The sequence below is a fragment of the Delphinapterus leucas genome, chromosome 13, assembly GCF_059928025.1.
Source record: "Delphinapterus leucas isolate spDelLeu-1000000601 "Yukka" chromosome 13, BTC_Dleu_Yukka2, whole genome shotgun sequence".
Taxonomy (NCBI): Eukaryota; Metazoa; Chordata; class Mammalia; order Artiodactyla; family Monodontidae; genus Delphinapterus; species Delphinapterus leucas.
In genome coordinates this window covers 79,257,105-79,279,457 of record NC_143141.1, presented here as the reverse complement: position 1 = coordinate 79,279,457, position 22,353 = coordinate 79,257,105, and the positions used below count along the sequence as shown (strand labels likewise).

At 35.0% G+C, this 22,353-nt stretch overlaps 1 protein-coding gene across 16 annotated transcripts in view; it reads right to left on the bottom strand.

Moving 5' to 3' along the window:
• Positions 1-1,009: 1,009 nt before the first annotated feature.
• The window catches only part of PUM2 (pumilio RNA binding family member 2), a 91,715-nt gene continuing 70,371 nt past the window's right edge, over positions 1,010-22,353 (bottom strand). For 8 of the 16 annotated variants that reach the window (XM_089923403.1, XM_089923407.1, XM_089923408.1 and 5 more), the window contains 9 exons: positions 14,402-14,669; positions 13,080-13,209; positions 12,360-12,500; positions 11,349-11,483; positions 7,849-7,986; positions 6,764-6,889; positions 6,416-6,537; positions 5,659-5,851; positions 1,010-3,996 (listed from right to left, as the gene is read on the bottom strand). In XM_089923403.1, the coding sequence (XP_089779529.1) occupies positions 3,865-3,996; positions 5,659-5,851; positions 6,416-6,537; positions 6,764-6,889; positions 7,849-7,986; positions 11,349-11,483; positions 12,360-12,500; positions 13,080-13,209; positions 14,402-14,669 (1,385 nt within the window). In that variant the 3' untranslated portion in view covers positions 1,010-3,864. The remainder of the gene's footprint in view (positions 3,997-5,658; positions 5,852-6,415; positions 6,538-6,763; positions 6,890-7,848; positions 7,987-11,348; positions 11,484-12,359; positions 12,501-13,079; positions 13,210-14,401; positions 14,670-22,353) is intronic. The other 8 variants (XM_022574367.3, XM_022574369.3, XM_089923405.1 and 5 more) reach the window with 3 other exon arrangements.

Here is a 22,353-nt window from a genome sequence, read left to right as displayed (position 1 = left end):
AAGTTAGATGGGTAAGGCAGACACCGAATGCTGCTCCTCAGGGCTTCCTCTGCCTTCCCCTACTCGCCCACCCCCTTCTGAGAAACCACTGTCATTAGGGCAAATATTATAGAACACTACCCAGGTCACTTTAGGAAACTACTTTTTTGAAGTTGATAAGCTAGGGTGGGAGGACATGACATTTATTTCCTAGGTCACTTTAGGAAACTACTTTTTTGAAGTTGATAAGCTAGGGTGGGAGGACATGACATTTATTTCCTTTTTAGGATCCTTAATTTCATCACTGCAAGTGGCACAAGTAAACAACTCCAGAGGGGCTTTCAGTTTGGAATAGAACGAAACCAGGATAAAATTAAAATGGAGGACAAACAATGTGTATGATGAAAACTCCTTTTCCCATTTAGTTTTATAAGATCACCATTTTGGATTCTACTGAATTATCTGTATAGATTAAAAAAAATTAGTTATAGAAGGGACAGGAAAATGGAAACAGTATTAGCAGCAGTTGAGAATTAGGTTCTAGGTATCTTTTTATATATATTCTCAATTCTTAAAACCATGGATTTAAAAATAGTTCCATCTCATAGTAAAGATGAAGGCTCTGAGGCTAAAACACCCAAGTTCACAAGGTTTGTAAACAGTGAGGTTAACTTTAAATCCGTGCCTGAACCCAAACTGTACTTAGTCTCCTGAAGTGCATGTGGAAAGGAAACAAACACGTGTGGGTAAAGATATGTGATTTAATTTGATCCTCAAAAACCATCATTTTATCAGTATCATTTTATCAGTAAGGAAACAGGCTTAAAGTTTCATCATATGAGGTGTGTAATCACGCTATGTAATTAGATTATGAATATTAAAAGACAGAATTAATACCATCAGTGTAATCACCAGTGGCCCTAGACTAGCATCCATGTGATAAAGGTATTTTTGTTTTCCTTCAATCAGAGTAAATCTGAATGGTCAATGGAACTGTAATTGAGGTACAGAGGGGTATTTTATCTAGAGAAAAACACAAGACCAGATTTATTTCATACAATGTTATTCACACATTTTTCATTTTCTAATTTATACATAATATACAAAGAAGTGAAGATAACATTATTTCATATGAACCAATAAGAGCCAGGACTTAAGACAAACTGGTCCAGAAACAATCCATATCAAGACACCCAAGAGCAAAGCCTAAGTGGTTCTGCCTAATTAAGTTTATTCTGAAATGTCATTTTCAGATTATACCAAAACTCCACGCCAATTTATTAAAAGATGGAATTAGAGAGGTGGGCACCAAAAATATCAGACCGCAAAATTTCTAGAAAATACAATAAACCCTAAAATACTGGGAAGATTGGTTGTCAACACTGGGATACATGGGAACATCAGGAACCCAAGACAACTGTTCAGTTTCCCAATGTGCCATTCTCTAGGACTTTCTAAATTTGCAGAAATAATTTGCCTGTGTGAACAGAAGATAAGGATAAAGGAAAACCGGGAATTCAACTGTGCAAATCCAGGAAAGTCACCATCAATCTGCAACAAGGACAACTCTGATCCTGAAACCATGAGCTGATACTGGGAACAAAAGTTCAACACAGGTCCAAGACATTCTGAGGCTGGCAAAACAAAGTGGGCAAGAGTGGCAGAGAGCAGTTCTGTATGGAGGGAAAAAAGCTCTGTTTCTGTGCCTGGGACATGCTGATGAACTAGTGTGACTATGAGAAGGGACCGTGACACTGACAAGTGGTTAAATTTTATGGCCTCAACACGAAATGTTGGGTTATTAGAAAACTAGAATAACTCAACATCAAACATGAAGAAGTATGCCTGGCACCCCAAACTTTATGCCGTTATTCTTAGGTTCATGATATGAACAGCTATGTGAAAAAACCTTTATATTCAATATTGTGCTCAGAAGATTGCTTTTCTTCTGCAGACTTCTAATAAAAAAATCCCTTACATGTTCAATTGAAAGAGACAGCATGGTTCATTAGTTTTTAGCATTAAACATAAGTGGGTCAACATAAAAGTTTTATACAAAATACTGACTTCAACAAAATACAAAGCACTTTCTTTATCTTTCAGAAACTGAATATACAAAGCAAGTTTTTTTTTTCCAAAATATTTTCATAGGCAAAGGATTAAAAACGATTTTAATTATACACATATGGTCACAATTTTGCCTTAAAAAGATTGTTGGGAAATGTACATAAGGCCGCTTGTAAATGTACATCATGTTACTGTTATGTCTTATGTCCAGAGAAAAAATGTTATCATACAGATTTGCTATTACTTGGGAGTAGGCTATTCAAAAATACAGTACTCTTCTGTACAAAGAAAAAAGTCACATCACATTTAATAAGATGGAAAAAGCATTGGCCTCCATGGTAACCAAATATCTCAGTCCAATACTTTCTATTATGCACAATACCCTGACTTCTTGAAAGTGATCCAAATCCTAGCACGTCCATATTAACAGAGTCAACAACTATGTTATAAAACAAAATGTTTTTCACAATAATAAAAAGAAAGCTGGTTCATACTTCTGAAACCATATAAAGATAAAAAATTTTAAAAAATCACTCTTGATTTGGAGAAATAAATTTACATTATACAACACTATATGCCAGGTCAGAGGGCAGGGACATAAATGTACACTAAAATGCAAATGTTTCCCAAAGAGATAAAACAAATTCCATTTACAGCATTAAGGTTTACAAATGTACACCTGTACAACCAAAGAAAACATCATTACTAAATTAGCAAGGCTTTTTATAACAAACATTGAAACAAGATTTGCTTTCAAAGTGTAAACTTACATCTATTACTACACACACACAATGCATATATTTATAGGAAGCAAAAAAAGCTATCTGAATATGTAATCATGCTTAAATGTTGAGCTATCAAATTCACTTTTCAGTGGCCCCTTTTCACCTCTATCTTGTTCCTACTTTCTGAATCTACTATGAAAAAGCAAAATAAATCTCAACACTTTTTCAACATGTCCTTGTAATTCTATAAGCAAAACAATATACAAATCTCCACTCTTTCTCATCGCAAACCAAACTGAAAAGTTAAAATGGAACTTAACTTTTCGTTTAGCGTACTTAACTGGATGGAAGTGTCACCATGATTTTGTTTTTTCTACCTCTTACAACAATTACATATGTAAGTATATACAATACTTCTGTACATTGCCAGAGACATTTTGGGGCAGTATTTGTATTAAAACCACATCTACTGTAAATAATATAAGTTCATTTCAAATCATTTAATTCTTGTCTTACTTGCCGAGTTTTTATTTGCATGATAGTTTGTGAATTACCAAAATACAACTTAACTTTCTTTTAAAAATATTAATAATATTTATGCAGTTGATTGTTAATCTGTTATAAAAGGCTTCACACAAAGGACAAAAAAAAAACCCATAAGGACTATATTTCTATATACATTTCTATAAACCTGTTGTGCTATGGGGTCCGTAGACCTACCAGACTGCAAGCCAGTTTATTAAAAGAATACTGTACTTTTTCCTTTAAAAACTATTTTTGTGACTTTACAAGGTAAAAATTTACAAAATATGTGACAGCATTTTTTGATACAGTTACATCATATACAGGCATTCTGTGCTTTGCCAGCAATCCAATCTGATAGGTCTCCACTCAGGGCTGAATATAATTTATAATTCACCACCCCCCACCCCCAAATATACACAAGAACCTTAAAAAATTTACAAATGGATGAATAAAGTCAATAAATAGTTTCACTTTAAAAAAAATTTGAAGATTCATAGTTGAGTTGTGTTTTGATAATTCACAAAAGAAACGTTCCTCTCACATGGTTACATCATCTTCTCTTTTTCCTTTACAGCATTCCATTTGGTGGTCCTCCAATAGGCCCTAGATCTGGGCTATTTTTCAAATAATATTTTTCCAACTTGGCCAGTATATGCTTCCCATACGTGTATTTGCGCAAAGTAGTAATGTGAGGTCGAATCTGAAAAATAAGTGATCTGCTTAGGAAATCTAAGTTATTTTAGTTTCTGATTCCTTAAAAAAGTGCCCCCAAATTTGGGTGATTTGGAAGAATAATTGAAATTTTAAAATTCAAATCCAAAGAAAGTTGTTTGCAAAAGCAGTTCTGTTCCACTCAATCTCTCCCAACTTCTACTCTCAAAATTGTTCAATGAATAAACAAACCACTATTCCTATAAACTACTACACATGCAAACAGTAGAGGGGCTCCAAACATAGCAGAGAAGTATCACTAATGAGCTATTATATTCTAAGGTTTACGAGGGCAAAATTCTATAACTCTAAGCAACTGGACAAAAATTCAATACAAAATGGAGCAAAAGACATGAACAAGCAATCAGACGTGTGATAGCTAATACATTTAACACGTTCAATATCTCCTTAATTGTTTTAAAAATGCAAATGAGAAGAATCATATCATTATCTTTCCATCCAGACTGGCAAAGATTTTATAAATAATAACTGGTATTGATGAGATAACAGTAAAACAGGCACTCTTCTCAAATACTAGATAGATCTGCAAACTTGTACAAGATTTCTGGAGAGCTACTTGGCAGAAATCTACTAAAATGTAACATGTTCACATACTCTGTGCCAGCAATTCCACATCTAGGGATTTACCTTACAAAAACACTTAATTATGCAAAGTTGTTTATATAAACACTGCTAAGAAGTTATTAAATAATCAAAATGCCCTAAATATGATACTGATTAAATAATGTAGTTGTTAAAAATAAGACTGAAAAAAATGTTATAGTTATATATTCTTAAGCAGAAATACTAAATTTTTAAAAACACAGAAAATCAAGAGGGCAAAAATACTACCAGTGTTCTTTTTAACAGTAAGTTTTCCTGTGGAAATTAATGATTTCTTAAAGAATCATTTGATTCTAGCAGGACAGAGAGAGAAAACAGCTTAATTGATTAAAAAAAAACCAAACTGATATAAATTTTCTCTTTAAGAAAATTTACTAGGTGAGAAAATCTAATCAGATTTTAAAATCAATGTTCAGCCAATGTATTATGGCAAATCAAATATACCTAAATAAGACGGTGAAGGGAAAAACAATGCTAACTAACGGTAGGTAAATAGATGAGAAATGAATGTGATTTTACTGAGTTGATTACCTTAAGAATTTAATAAAGGGGTATTCCATACCTACATCTGCCAACGGTTTCCCACTGATTTTAAATGTTTTTCTGGACTTGAGGATATGGGGAGGGGGAAGGGTGAGCTGTGACAAAGCGAGAGAGAGGCATGGACATATATACACTACCAACCGTAAAACAGATAGCTAGTGGGAAGCAGCCGCATAGCACAGGGAGATCAGCTAGGTGCTTTGTGACCACCTAGAGGGGTGGGATAGGGAGGGTGGGAGGGAGGGAGACGCAAGAGGGAAGAGATATGGGATCATATGTATATGTATAACTGATTCAGTTTGTTATAAAGCAGAAACTAACACACCATTGTAAAGCAATTATACCCCAATAAAGATGTAAAAAAAAAATTTTTTTTTCTGCAGTTGTAACAATTCTGAGGAAATTAAAGCCTAGGGAAGTTAAATGAGTAGCCTGAAGTCACACAAATTGAATCATCTATTTTAAGTGCTACAAACTGTATTACCTTGTGCATGATTATCTTTCTCTGAGCAGGTTCAGCCATATCAATCATCTTCTGAACTACATAGTTGGCATACTGGTCCTTCATCATGGTGTATAAGGCACTGTGAGGACCATCATTCTGGCAGCAAACTTCATCAATCAGTAATGCTCTCTCAGCACGGGAGGCATGAGTAACACACTTTTCTACTACATTGCTAAAAATTTAAAGTACATACACAAAAAGTTATTTTGTTATATTTAATAGAAAAATTTCCTTGGTTTTTGAAAGTACCTGCTCAACGCACTGGAAGACAGAAGAGTCAAAATAGGATTCTCTTGTAATTCTCTTACAGTTACTTTCAAAACAGAAATTAATATCATAGAAGAACCCATATTGGATATCTGTAAGTTTAATTACAGGCCTCAAAATTATAATTAAATAATAAATAAAACTGTAATTCAAGGGGGGGGGAAGTAGGTCATTAATAAGGTCTGAGGCTTTCATGAACATGCACTAAATAAATTAGATTTGCATTTATTTACACATCTTGGGGAGAAATAATTTTCCAAATACAGATTTCAAAAATGGAATATACGAGGGCAAACCAATTTGTCGTGTAAATTCTATAAGAACAAAAGCAACATTCTATTATGTACCTTTTGCCTCTACTAAAAAAGACTATATTCCAACGCTATATTCTATATGCATTTCTGTGCTTACTAATAAAAGCCAGAGAGTTGAAAGACTTGACCCCTGGAATTAGAAAATAACGCAATACCTGGCAAATTTGTGTTGACTCAGGGCTAAGACCTTTCCTCTGATTTCAGAAACAATTTTGCTCTTGTCTTCAGGTCGACCATGTTCCAGTACATGCTGAATAACATAATTGCCATACTGATCCTAAGTGCAGATATTAAAAAATTACTTCCCTTAAGAATAATGGTAATTCTTTAAAAAGATATTCATCAATTTTCTAAAAATCCAATAGTACAATCAGGAGAATACCACAGGTTTTGTCTCACTGAGTGTTTCTATAATGTGTTAACAATAAATTATATTTCCTTTTTAAAATATCAGAATATTTTCAAAAATATATAAACATTTCAAAATATTACGGAGTTTATACCTGTACCAACTGCTCTGTATGTTGGTGAAGTTCTTCTAAGATAGGTAAGGTCTGTTCTGCAGTGCAGTGCTCTAGGATGCGCTGGATTACTCTGCAGCCGTAAGGATGAGTTGAAAGTACAAACACCTTAAAACAATTAGAAGAAATAAATTTCCATTTTGTGACATATTTGGAAGGACAGGTTTTTGATAACATGCTGAACTAATTTAAAATAGAATGGGGAATTCACATTTATTGATAATATGCCAACTGTCATGTGACAAAGGCTGGGAAGCAGGGTACTGAATTTAGGAGCTAATGGACATCCTTTTTGTTTGTTTTTATACTGATTTTTAAAAAACTTTTTGTTTTATATCGGAGTATAGCTGATTAACAATGTTGTAATAGCTTCAGGTACACAGCAAAGCGATTCAGCCATACATATACATGTATCCATTCTCCCCCAAACTCCCCTCCTATCCACGCTGCCACATAACATTGAGCAGAGTTCCCTGTGTTATACAGTAGGTCATCGTTGGTTATCCATTTGATATACAGCAGTGTGTACTGACTGTCAATCCCACGCTCCCTAACTACCCCTTCACCCACCGCCGGTAACCATAAGTTCACTAACGGATATTTTGATCAAAAGGAACCTAATCAGAAGATGGAAGGCATGTAATAATGACAAGGAATGGATTGTGCAGTAGGGGTAGTGCATGTTGTAATTAGAAGCTATTAATTATTATGTTTTTAATTACTAACTGATATTTATTTTGCCTTTTATTATACAGTCCTAAGTCTTCTTCCCTCCTCTCCCTCTCCCAGAAAATTTGGAAAACACTTTTGGGTTTACAATTCTAACAGTAGTTGTCTTTCTTTACTTCTTAGAGTAATATAAATTAAACTCATATTTCTACATTTTTCAGCTGAAAAAAATGAAGCTATCTATTGACTCACTCTATAAAAGAGGCAGAAATTAATGCACATTCAGTATTTATCTCCTATTTTTGTATGAAAGTACTGGGTATTATCTTTTGATTTATAAAAAACATGTCAGTTAACACTCAAATTCTAACTAATTAGAAGCCAAAAATCAACCTTACTTGTCCTTTGAAAGCATCAATGATGAACTGTAGTGACTGTGGTTGAACACATTCAATACATTTTTGTACAACATGGTTTCCATTTTGATCTTTCACACATTTCAGTACATGACCATCTAGCTCCTTTACCATTTCACTCTGCAAAAGAGAAGACATTTAAATTACCTCACCAAACAGCATAGAAGGATTTTACATAAAAGTACTGAGATAGGAACAAAAGTATACTCAAAAATTTGTTTGCAATTTTTTATACCTCAAAGTTTAAAATTCCCACCCCATCCCCCAAAGTGTAATAAGCAGAAGCCACTGAAGGTGAGAATTACTAAAACATTTTACAGGATTATAATGTAAATGATACCTGCTGAAATATAACTTAGTGGTACTCAATTTGCTATATACTACTATCTTCACTGTGTACATCTTCCACTTATCTTTCTCAGCTGACAACTAAGATAATGATTTTAGAATTCTACGTTTTTTTATCCACTTAGCATACCCCTTCCCCCAAATAATAATTATTATTATCATTTTTTGGTTGTGCCGCACAGCATGCGGGATCTTTGTTCCCCGACCAGGGATTGAACCTGTGCCCCCTGCAGTGGAAGCGAGGAGTCCTAACCACTGGACTGCCAGGGAATTCCCCCAAGTAATTATTTTTGATGGCTCCTTGAGTTTATCAAGTGACCGGAAAAGGGTAAGGAGCTGAGTGAGCACTGACGGGCTATGTGATTTTCACGTAATATCTCAATTATGAGAAGAAATTATTGTTGAGCACTTTTACTCTTCTTTTTAATAATCTTACAACAAAGAACTTGATTCAGGGAATTCCTTGGCAGTCGAGGCGTTAGGACTCTGAGCTTCCATTGCTGGGGCCTGTGTTTGATCCCTGGTCGGGGAAATAAGATCCCACAAGCCGCTTGGTGCGGCCAAGAAACAAAATAAGAACCTGACTCAATATAACTTTCCTTTATCATTTGATACCTTCTTCAGGGACAGATTCTCAGGAGATTTTAGATTTTTGCTCATTTAATGGGCAAAAATGACACCTTTCAATTTTATATTTGATTACTAATAAGGTTAAACTTATTTACAGTAAGGTTTATTTACTAAGTGCATTTTCTTTTAACTAACAATCTTAATATTTTTCTCTTAAGTTTGTAAGACTTCATTAAATAAACATCTTAATCCTTAGGGGAAAATATAGGTAGCCACACAATAACCTGCGTGCCTTTTTAGTGCAATAGGAAATAGTATTGTGAAGAAATGGAGTACACCTAGTGTAAACATATTCACATTTTTTTTTTTGGCTGCGCCCTGCAGCATGCAGGGTTTTAGTTCCCTGACCAGGGATCGAACCCATGTCCTCCGCAGTGGAAGTGCAGAGCCCTAACCACTGGACCACCAGGGAATTCCCGGTATTCACATTTAAAATTTCTCTCACCCAGGGACTTCCCTGGTGGCGCAGAGGTTAAGAATCCACCTGCCGATGCAGGAGACACGGGTTTGATCCCTGGTCCGGGAAGATCCCACATGCCACGGAGCAACTAAGCCTGTGCGCCACAGCTACGGAGCCTGCGCTCTAGAGCCCACCAGACACAAATACGGAGCCCGCACGCCACGACTACTGAAGCCCACACGCTCCAGGACCCGCATGCTGCAACTACCGAAGCCCGCACGCCTAAAGCCCGTGCTCGGCAACAAAGGAAGCCACTGCAATGAGAAGCCGCGCACCACAACAAAGAGTAGCACCTGCTTGCTGCAACTAAAGAAAGCCCGCGCGCAGGAACGAAGACCCAACACAGCCAAAAAAATCCCCAAAACTCTCTCACCCCAAAAACTCTCAGCTGTATTCTGACATAACTAGAGGAATCCCTGAAGTCAAGATATCACACAAATGTTAGTTATAAACTAAAAATATGGACTAAATTACAAAATCAAATGTACTTAAGAATCCAAACAGGAGGGAATTCCCTGGTGGTCCAGAGGTTAGGACTCTGCACTCTCACTGCCGAGGGCCTGGGTTCGATCCCTCGTCAAGGAATCCAAAGAGGAAATGTAATACCATTAATCATCTGAAGCTTACTCCCAATGTTTTATATTTTCAAATATTAAAGACACGTAAAATATCGGGGTTTTTTTAAAAGAAAGAATTGGAAAATTTTACTCAAGCCAAACTTGAGGATTATAACCTGGGAAGGGCATCTCAGAAAGCTCTGAGAACTGTTCCCAAAATATCTTTAAAGTATCTATACCAGTCTGAGAGTTAAGAGCAGAGAAGTTCTAAGTACCAATATAGTCAAACTGTTAATCTAATCTCTCTCCATTATGACACATCTTCAATGACTCTAAAACTCAGGATTTCCTCAAGAGGAACAATGCTATTTTCTCACAGATGTTCACTGCTGTGATTAATGTATATACATAACACATACATATCCATCCATGTATATTATTGCCTTTAATTCTGGAATTTATCATATGAATGTAGGTTGAAAGTCAGAGCCAATCTCTTTCCAAACTTACTAATTACCAATACCTTTTAAGAAATATTTTCTTTACTCTTATTACATTTCATTGTAATACATAAACCACTTATATACAGTATCTATGGGAGGTTATGAATTTCACTTTAAAAGTCTGTTTACCTCATGCGCAAACCATTAATTAGTGATGCTACAGTTTCTTTAAAAAATCTAGTGGATAAGCAATTTTCCTCATCCCCTACTCTCCTTAATATCCTTGTCTATTTAAAATAATTTAAAATTTTATTTTGATCATTTACAAGAAAATTCCTAGAAGTACATAATTGGAATTGTACTAATCCCTTTTTTACTTAAAATACTTAGACCTTTCCACCCAAGAACATGGTATACTTCCCAATTAATTTATATGTGCTCTCTTTTCTCTTAAAGAACTGTAAATCTTGTTAAGAGGATGCTTGAGGCTACTTTTCCTGTTGAATGAAATTTTTAAAACTTTGTATATACTTTTTTTTTTTTTTGGCCATGTCGTGAGGCTTGTGGGACCTTAGTTCCCCGACCAGGAACTGAACCACTCCCTCAGCAGTGAAAGCGCGGAGTCCTAACCACTGGACCACCAGAGAATTCCCTGTATATACATTTTTAACTGGCATATAGGGATACAATTGGTTTTAAAATATTTATTCTTATGATACAAGTTTAATCCAAATAAACACTGGGAATAGTAAAATGTATTCCTGATACTACAGAAAATCAAGTGAGTAGTGGTAGCAGAAACACCTACCATCTAGCACTCTGCCTGACATAGAGTAGGTACTCACTTTCACTTAGAAATGAAAAGATGAAGAAAGGACAGAGCAAAGATGTGTTGTGTAACTTTCAATTAATTACATACTGTTTGAGATACATTTTAAAAAATATTTTAGTCTGTGGAAATATTTAACGTTTCACTCCAAGATTATTGTAAGATAAAAATTTAAAAATTGGATAAAATAATACAAAAATTTTGTCTTAACTTACAATTACCTGCTGGTCAGATGAAATAGACTCTAATGCTTTCTGAATAACACGGCAGCCATACATCTGCAATGCTAAGGGTAGAACATGACCACGAATACGAGTAGCCAGGGCTAATTTTTGATCCAAACTCCCAAACTGACAGAAAAAAAAAATTAATAAAAATGACTATAATATTACTTTGTTAAACTTGAATAACCCACTGTTTGCAGTCTATTTAATCTATTTATAAAATATCACATTTGGCAAGTATGTAGGGAGAAGGCATTTAGGTAAAAGCGAATTAAGATAGACCCAGAGATGCTTGAAATAATATCACTTTTTAGAGGGTAAGTCATTCTATCTACTATTTCCTTTTTACTAACATATTAACCACCTGTTATTCTTTTAAAGTAAACATCTTCACTCTTCATTTCAAATAAACACCCCCACTGTCTTCTAATAAAATGAATTTCTGAGGCATACATTCAGACCAGATAATTCTCAACTATATTCTGACTGTGGAGGAAATCTGTTAAGTCAAGCTACAACATAGATGTTTAGTTATAAACTAAAAAATTTTCTGAATTACAAAATAAATGACACCTAACAAATCCACATAAAGACTGTACTACTATTCATTAATTGCTTCACATAAGACTTACTCCTAATGCTTTATATTTTCAAATATATTTCAAATATTAATCAGGATTGGTATTAAACTTCTCATTTAATATAAGACCATACACTTAAAAAATATATACCATAAAATATGACATTTAAACCATTTTTAATTCAGTGGCATTGACTATATTCTCACCATGTGCAATCACCACCACAATCTGATTCCAAATCTCTTCCATTGCCCCAAACAGAAACACTGTACTCTTTAAGCAATAACCCCCTATTCCCCCTCTTACCCCAACCGGTCTGCTAGTAAGACTAGGAAACCCTAGTCGATTTTATGTCTCTATGAATTTGCTTATTCTAGGTATTTCACATAAATGGAGCCCTGTAATGTTTGTTCTTTTGTACCTGGCTTATTTCACTTAGTTCCATCCATGTGTAAGCATGTATCAAAGCTTCATTCCTTCTTATGGCTGAACAATATTCTACTGCATGTATATACCACATTCTGTTTATACATTCATCTGCTGGACTGTTTCCACCTTTGGGCTATTATAAACAATGCTGAAATGAACATTGGTGTTTAAGTCCTTGTTTTCAATCCTTTTGGGTATACACCTAGGATGGAATTGCTGGGTTATATGGTAATTTTATGTTTAGTTTTTTGAGGAACTGCCAAACTTTTCCACAGTGGCTGCACCATTTTACATTCCCATCAACAACGTACAAGGGTTCTCATTTCTCCACGTCTTCATCAACATTCGTTATTTTCTGTGTTTTAAATTACAGCCATCCCACTAGATGTAAAATAGACTCTCCTTGTGGTTTTGATTTGCATTTCCCTAATGACTAAGGGTGCTGAGCTTCTTTTCATGTGCTTACTGCACATTTGAATATCTCGTATGGAGAAATGTCTATTCAAGCCCTTTGTCCATTTTTTAACTGAGGTGTCTTTCCGTTGTTGAGTTTCAGGAATTCTTCATATATTCTGGATATAAAATCTTTATCAGACATATGATCTGTAAATATTTTCTCCCAAGCTCACATATTTTTATATGAAAATAAACTCACCCAACTCTCAGAGCTTTCCTAAGCATTAAGCATATACCAACATGTATGTGTGCTTACCTCAAAAAATTTCTGTATAACATAGTTGCCAAAAACATCTGTCATTAATTGATAGGCTGCTTGTAGAATTTCATTAAATACCATCTGTCGCTCAGCTGGAGTAGCTCTCTCTAGCTTTTGCTGTATGAATCTATGTGGGAAAAATTTTAATGCCATGACAGTATATTGATAATAAGCTCCGGCAATATCCAAATCTGACTCGAGTATTATACACCCTGATATATATTGGATATGTGTGTGTGTGTGTGTATATATACATATCCACATAAATAAAATCATTTCCAGAAATAGTACTAATACATTTTATTCAATTTAAAATAAAAAGAACAGAAGTTATGGAGCATTTCTTTGTTAACACCTTAATTTAAAATAACTTCTAGTTAGACTGGCAAAAAATCTGGACATGCAGGTGTTTAATGCCTCAAGTTAGTTCTGGCTCTATTATAATCAATGAAAAACTACAAAGATATTACTGGTATTCATTTATTTTTAATAATCATATTACTAAGTATTTTTAGAACATAATAAAAGAAACCTTTAGAAATAAAATTCATGAGACACAACTTAATTCCTAACTAAGCTAGCCACTGTGGACTTCCTTGGTGGTCCAGTGGTTAAGACTCCGTGCTCCCAATGTAGGGGGCATGGGTTCGATCCCTGGTTGGGGAAGATCCCGCATGCCACGGCCAAAAAAAAAAGCTAGCCATTGTGAGTGACACAAGGTCGATTTGCTACTCTTAAGGAACTTTAAGAACTTTCAACCATAGGAAGATAAAATTTGTATGCAACTATATAATCAAAAATTACTTTAAAAAATTTTAGATTTACTTTAAAAAGACTCCTCAAATTTAATAAATGTGTTAGAATTCTACTACTATTTTCCTTTCTGTGTATTATCTTGAGAACACTAATTTGCACGTACCTCAAGCATTACAGTACACGTGGTCTGTTTAATGTAAACTTTGTTTTAAACATTTTTTTAGACAAAGTATATATCAGGGACACAAGTCCATAAATAATTTGGAGCATTATTTTCAAAAGGAAATTTGAAGAAATCAAATGTATTCTGTCAGTGTAACAAAGATAATCCAATAAAAGGACATTGTTGTATTTTTATTATAGAAAACTGAAGAACCATAGAAAATAAATTAAAAACCTGTATTTTTATAGTTCATCCTAACAGGAAAGAAAAATCCATATTGGATATTTATTTTTTAAACAATTCTAACTTTTATAAAGGTTAAATCATTCTAGTCAAGAAAAACTTTGGCTCTTTCAAAGCAAAAATGCAATAGAAAGTATCATAAATAATAATCACCTACCTAGAACCATGCTGGTCTTGAGAAAACTCAACTATGTGTCCAATCAAGTCTCTAAGTTGAAGGTTTGGGAAGCGGTTGTTTCTGAAATCTTCCAACAATCTACTTCGGCCAGAAGGCATAATATCAGACCTATTATACCGAAGCCGAGAAGGAGGAAAGAGCTGGCTGCTGGAGCTAAACAGACTGGAAGTGCCTGAAGCACTTCGATATTTTGCTTCTGCTCCAGGTGCTGCAGAGATATATCGACCACTACCATTTGTCAGTCCTCCTACAACAAAGCAGCTGTGGTCAGCAAATATTTTTGACAAAGTCATTCCTCAAATAAAAGTCATTTAAACCAAGAAGTCAGTCAATATAGAAATATTCACCCCACTAATTCCTATATGGTATAACAGAAAATTAAAGTTGAAGGAGAAATCTCACACATTTACTTAATGTGTCTGGCTATAATATGGGGGGAAAAAAGAGACTAGAAAACATGAGAAAAATAAACCTGTATTTGTTCTTGGCAGTTTAGTTTAAAAACGTCTAACGTCATACACAAAACCTGTATTGGTTCTTGGAAGCTTAGTTTAAAACATAATTATAACAACTAATGTCATACATACTAGTATCAATACCAGAATAATACTGAAACCAACAAAATTTTCAGTTACATTAACAAGCAAGTTACAAACAGCTAGCAAACTCAGATTTTAAGCCACTAAAAGTTTAACTGAAATTTACTCACAGTGTTAACAGAACACCAACTAAATCTGTACTTTTTTGGAATATATAAAAATTCATTAAGTCATATATACTTGTATGTAAAGAAAAATGATTTCTTAGTTAACCCGATTAAGTTTCAAACTTAAAAAACCCACAATATCAGATAATAAAGCCAAATTACACACTATTTAAATTTTTTATTTAAAAATTACTCTCCATAAAATACTACTGTTTTACAGACAAGAAATAGTAGCAGTAAACATATTTATTATTCCTAGAGCTTTAATGTTGACCATTTAAAACAAATGAATAAAAAGCCTTTTTAACTTATATCCCATTCCAAAGAATACTACTAAAGGACAGTTGATAAAAACAAAAATAAATAGAAGCAGGTAATTGTTCTTATTACAAATAACCATTTAAAAGTACTTGACAGTGTCCTTTTAAAAAAGAAAAATGTATAGAAAATTATAAAATGCAGATTTAGTAGTTCAGATAAACAAAACCCACCGCCAGCTTTCACTATTGTATATCACTTCTATTTAGAATAGTGCTGTATGTACAATCCAGGCCACAAAGTACAGATGGTGCCAAGGACACACTGTCAGTGCAAAGTTACAGAGAGGCATTAAAGGCCAAAAAGAGTTACAGGGACAAGGAGCAGTAAAAGAGTTATAATCCTGGAGAGTGAAGCAGGTTAGAATATCCCTCTTTTACTTTCAGTCCCCACTGCCCTAGCTTTATTTTTCTTCATTAAATTTCCCATCATCCAGTATATTATACATATTTATTATTTATTTGAATCCTCAGCCCCATTTCCAATGTAAGTGCCATAGAATCACATTCGCCTACGTGCTAGATACGTGGTACCTAAAACGATGCCCCATACATAGTGAGTACACAAATACTTATACATATTTAATGTAATATCAACTGCCTAAGGTCTAGTTCTGTAGTATCTTTCTTAAAAGTGTGTAACTTTAACAAGCCGTTTTATACACCAAAGTCATTGACATCAAATTCTCATGTTCATTCCAGTTCTACATAAACTCGTGCTCATGTATGAAAAGTCTAAAAAGTAAAAGAATTCAGTTTTTTAATACTGTCTTGATCTCTTCACTATTAATCCTTCTAGTCCCCTATTTTTATTTCTGTTTATAGTACCATCAACCGTTCACAACAATAACTGATCATTAGCCCATTCCAGTCTCGATAACAATTCTTTAAACTTTTTGTAGGGTAGGGGTGCTCTGCTTATCATTCCAATCTGTTTTCATAAACAACAATTATATCTTCCCATTCAAAGGCCACTTTGATGATGTCATTTTATACTAAAAACCTACAGCATCCTGCTAGAGTACCTTCTCTATATTCTTCAGCTTACTTTTCAAGTCATTACTCCAAACCTACTTTTCACATGAATTTCCTAATAGTACCCTAATTGTTCACTTCTCTCCTTCTTATTCATTACTATCTCTGTACCACTGCTTATCACTACTTGAAACAAGGCCTAATCCTACCTCTTTATTCTTAATGCACTAAAGGTTTCAACACCAAATTCAAAATACATATTTACCCCAGAAAAGACAATTTTATTTGGTACCTTCCAAGTAGTCCTATCAATATCCAACAGGAATTCCTCCTGTGTCTAGATATTTCTTGATTATATTCTATCAGCTCCTAATATACCAAACTCCTGATGCACTTTGACAACTTAAAATGTCTAATGATGCCAAACTGCCTTGAGTTTTAAAAAATCTTGGAATTTCAGTTCTAGAAGACTAATTAGCACTTTCATTTATAAAGTTGAAAAATTAATTTCACAAAGGGCCAGGATACCTTCGTTTCTTTACAAATTAATTAAATAAGCATTTCAACTCAATTTAAAATATACATTAAACATTTAAAATTTGGTTTTTTAGGGAATTGCCTGGTGGTCCAGTGGTTAGGACTCCTCACTTTCACTGCTGAGGGCCTGGGTTCAATCCCGGGTCAGGAAATTAAGATCCCTACAAGCCACGTGGGGAAAAAAAAAACAAAACTGGTTGTTTTTAAACACTGAAAGCATGTCATCCAAAACTATTTTGGGATTGAGGAATATTTTACAAAATTGGCCTATACGTTTCAAAACTGTTGAGGTCATAAAAGACTGAGAAATAGTTCAAGATTAATAAGAGTCATGACAAATAAATGTCATGTGTGAGCCCTCAAATCCATCAATCGCCCTCTCCACCCCAATGCCCCCCCCCGCCTTTCTTATAAAGGATTTCAATGAGACAACTGGCAAAGTGAATAAAGTCGGCTGATTTGATAGTAGTATTGTTAAGTTCCTGACTTTGTCAAAAGAATGTCCTTACTTTCAGGACACACACACACACTGATATGTTCATGAGTAAGCGACACTGTGTCTGCAACTTCCTTTCAAAAGTTATCAGGGAAAAAAAATGGGTGTGAAGGGACAGGCAAATGCAGAGAGGGGAAGCGAGGAGAGGGAAACAATAAAGCAAATTCAGTTAAATAACATTTGGAGAAACTGGCTAGGTTTTTTTTTAAATTGTTAATGATTTCCTCTTAAGTCTGAGATTATTTCAAAATTAGTTAAAAACAAACATACAAATTGGTCATCTATATTCATACCATTGCTACTGGTCATCTAAAAGATGTTTTCTGCACCAAATGTGTTAAACGGTAACAGTCCCTTCAATTTATCACTGACCTCACCCCTATCATTTATCACTTCTTAATCACTAGCTTAATAAGAGTGTATGGGACATGGAGATCTGTACTATAATTTCACAGATGAAGTCACTATAATCCAAAAGTGATGTGACATGCAGCTAGGCAACCAGGAGTCTTAGGCCAGAGCTCATCACACAGTAGTGTGCTTCCCCTTATACACTATTTACATAGGCATCTATCAAGTTCATTCATGACAACTGAATGAAGGCAAACACCTCACAACTATCCTAGTAGAAATAATATGATTTTATAAGTTTTCATTAATTTCCTTGAGAAGTCCATTGTTTTAGAATCCTTCCCTATTTAATACCAGAAATCAAAAAGATCTTAATACTGTGAAAAACACAGGGGAGAAAAATATAAAACAACTGAAACCACCACAAAATAAATCTCAAAAGTTTTTTCTTTTCATTATTTTCCACCTCCCTGGGATCTGGAATAACAACTCCTGAGCCTATTCTTTTATTTATTTACCTTTTCTATTTTTTTTTTTTTGCGGTATGTGGGCCTCTCACCGCTGCGGCCTCTCCCGCTGCGGAGCACAGGCTCCAGACGCACAGGCCCAGCGGCCACAGCTCATGGGCCCAGCCACTCCGCAGCACATCGGATCCCCCCGGACCGGGGCACGAACCCGCATCCCCCGCATCAGCAGGCGGACCCCCAACCACCGCGCCACCAGGGAAGCCCCTACTTTTTCTATTTTTTAAAAAATAAAGATTCTCAAATCTTTCCCAGTGGATAGTTTTTATTTAAAAACAAATCTACCTGAAGATTATTCTGATAGAGGTTTGGAGGCTAATAAATTAGAATCAAGATAAATTAAGGTTTCATTTTAGAGCAAGTTTTCAACTACTAATTTCAAATAAAAATGGTAATCCAAGTAGATTCAGGGTCCCGAAAAGGGTACAACTACATATAGGCTACTAGGCAGAGTCCCTTTCAGAAGGCGAGGCTCTGGAAAGCTCAAGAATGATAAGATGATAATGAAAGATGACTAGTTAGTTGGAGTGGGCAAAGAATAAATGATAAAGAATGCATAGTTGGAAAAAGTCTAAAATGAGGATGACCTATTCCACTTTAAGCTATTACCTTCAGTTAGTTCTAACCCAGAGCCCATACACTTAGTACTTTCAGTTCGCTATTTTTTTCCTCTGATTACTTTTCAAAAGAAATATATGGAACATTCAGAGTAGACTGTAACAGCCATGTAACTCCTTTCCTCCTTCCAATTTCTGCCTTTTGCAAATGGGACTGTCTAACCTATGCCTGTCCCATGACTGTATTTTGGAGGCAGATAACTTGTTTCCTAGGTTTCATAGACCCAAAGATGGAGAGGAATTTTGCCGCAGGGTAGACCACATTCAGAATCTCACCTGATTTAGAAAATAAGATTTGGGATTTTTGGAATGGTTCAAGACTCTTGGGGATGCTGGAATGGGGTGAATGTATTTTGCATGTGGGCGGAACGTGAATTTGGGGGGACCAGAGTTTACATGGTACTGGGCTGAACTGGGCTTCCCCAAAAGATATGTTCAAGTCTTAACTCCTGGTACTTGTGGATTTGACTTTATTTGGAAATAGGATCTTTGCAAATGTAATCAAGTTAAAATGAGGTGTCATGCTGGAGTAGGTTGGGCTCTTATCCAATGACTGGTGTCCTTATAAGAGAAGGAAAATTAGGACAGACACACAAGGAGAATGCCAGGTAATGATGGAGGCGGAGACTGGCATGCTGTGTCTACAAGCCAAAGAACGTTAAGTGTTATCAGCAACCATCAGAAGCCAGAAAGAGGCAAGGAAGGATTGTGCTTACAGCCTTCAAGGGGAGTATGGCCCTGTTGACACCTTAATTTGACTTCTAACCTTCAGAACTGTGAGACAATAAATCTGTTTTAAGCCACTTAGTTGTAATTTGTAACAGCAGCCTTAGAACACTAATATATAATGCTATCTTAACAACACTCTGAGACAAGGATATTATCTCCAGTTTACTTGTGACACAATAGGCTTAGAGAAGCTAAATCCTTAATAAATCCTTATTCAAGGATGCATAGCTAATAACTAGACTAAGTTTTTTTTTTTAACTATTATATCTGAATAATTCCCTTTCGGTTATACTCTGCTACACCTCATGAAGAACATTTAATGCCATATACCATACTTAAATCTGGGATATTCTTGAGGTTACATGGGAGAGTAAACCACGTAAATTTTTTAACTATAAAATTTTTACTATATACTTGCCATATAAAGACACAAAATTTTTACTCGGGAAAAACCAAGGCTTCAATGAATTAAAAAACCTACATAATTCTAGTTAAAAGTATAATCTTCCACATCATCTTAAAAGACTAATATAAAAAGCAAAAAGCATAAATATGTCAAGTGTGCTATCTTAAATTTGTACATTTTATGACCATATGTAAGCAAACAATATCAGGTGCAAACTACAAACCAAAATAAAAATCTGTTGTTTCCATTTCTATTGCTTGTAATTCTTTTCTAAAAGCAACTAAGTAATTAATCTACCTTTTAGCATCTAGTGCTTCAACTTTTTAAAAATATAAAGGTAAGAGAGAGGCCATCTTCACAGAAGATACTTAATATTAATAATCTTCCCTCATTCATCAAAGAGCATTTAAACAGACTGAGTTTTTAGCATATGAACTATGTAGTTCAGACTAGTATTATATCTCACTTCTACCTCTACTCACCTTGCCAATTTCCATCAAAAAAGGCTTGTATGATTTCAAGAACTGTCTGAATCTTACATCTTTATTGAAAACTAAACTACTTCTGTGATTACTGAACATGAGGACACTCTAAAAACCTACCCCTACCCCAAACCAAAGAACAACACACACAGGCAAAAATAAAAACTCACAACCGTCATAAAACTTCTCAAAGTGCAGTACTCTACAGAGTATGATCTTAACACACTGATCAGAGAACACACTACCAGTTAAACAATGCTTTAATGTAGAAATCTATATAGGATGTGAAATAATTTTTTTAAACAAGTAGCCAGTGTCCAAAAATAAATTCATCGATAAAACAGAAAGAAACAAAGCCACTCAAATTACTCCAACCATTTTGTTGAGATCTGAATACAGTTGACCCTTGAACAACACGGAGGTTAGGAGCATCGACTCCCACCCCACCAAAGTATATGTATAAGTTGTGACTCCCCCAAACTTAACTAGTAGTAGTCAGCCTACTGTTGACCAGAAGCCTTACCAGTAACATACAGTCTATTAACACGTTATATGCTATATATATAATTATAATTTTATGCATTCATGAAATACCTAACTTTTAATTTTTTTTTGATATTTCTATGCAGTCTGCGATTTTTTTCAAGTTGTTGCAAATCTCCAAAAAAATTTCCCAGTTTTCCCCCTTTTTTGGGGGGAAAACAATCCATGTATAAGTGGACCTGGGCCATTCAAACCTGTGTTGTTCAAGGGTCAACTGTACTGTTAAAGCTGTGGAGAATGGTTTCAGCTTTCTTGTTTCTAATCTAGTAGGGAGAAAAAACCCAGAAACAACTCTAATATAATCTAGCCTGTGGTTAATTTGGTACAAAAAGACCAGAAAGGAAAGATAATAATTCTAATGGAGAGAATCACTGTGTTAAATAAAGTGCAATAAGGCAATGCATTACAATCATTATACTGTAATTACTGGTTTACTCATCTGTATTCACCACAAAAAAATCAAACTTGATGATGGTGGGTAGAATGTTTTCTTCAAGTGTCTCTCAAGTCAAGCACAGTCTGGCATATAGGGATCTGACATTGGTTGAATAAATTAAGTGAATTAATTAAGCAAAATAAATTAATTAAATAAAAATTTTCATGAGACCCCAGAATTCTTAAACGGGGGCCAATAAAACTACACATAAAAGATAAACATAAAATAGGGATTAGTTTCAGTATAAATTAAGCTTATTACTATCCTGTTTAGAATATCATGTAAAGATGCTTATCTGATCAGTTTTAATTTAAAAATTAGCAACAAAATATTATGAGATCCTTGAAGTAAAAAGTATTTAATTTAGATTAAAAGTCAATTGCAGGGGGACTTCCCTGGTGGTGCAGTGATTAAGAATCAATGCAGGGGACACCGGTTCAAGCCCTGGGTCAGGAAGATCCCACATGCCACGGAGCAGCTAAGCCCGTGTGCCACAACTACTGGGCCTGCACTCTAGAGCGTGCGAGCCACAACTGCTGAGCCTGTGTGCTACAACTACTGAAGCCCGTGCGCCTAGAGCCCGTGCTCCACAAGTGAAGCCACCACAGTGAGAAGCCCGCGCACCACAAGGAAGAGAAGCCCCCGCTCGCCACAACCAGAGAAAGCCCACGCGAAACAATGAAGACCCAAAGGAGCCAAAAAAACAAACAAAAAAAAAGTCAATTGCAGGCAAGTGAAAAATGCCAATATACTGACATTCAAACTCACTTTCCCCACCAACTCACAATAGGTTAAATTATATTTTACCACAA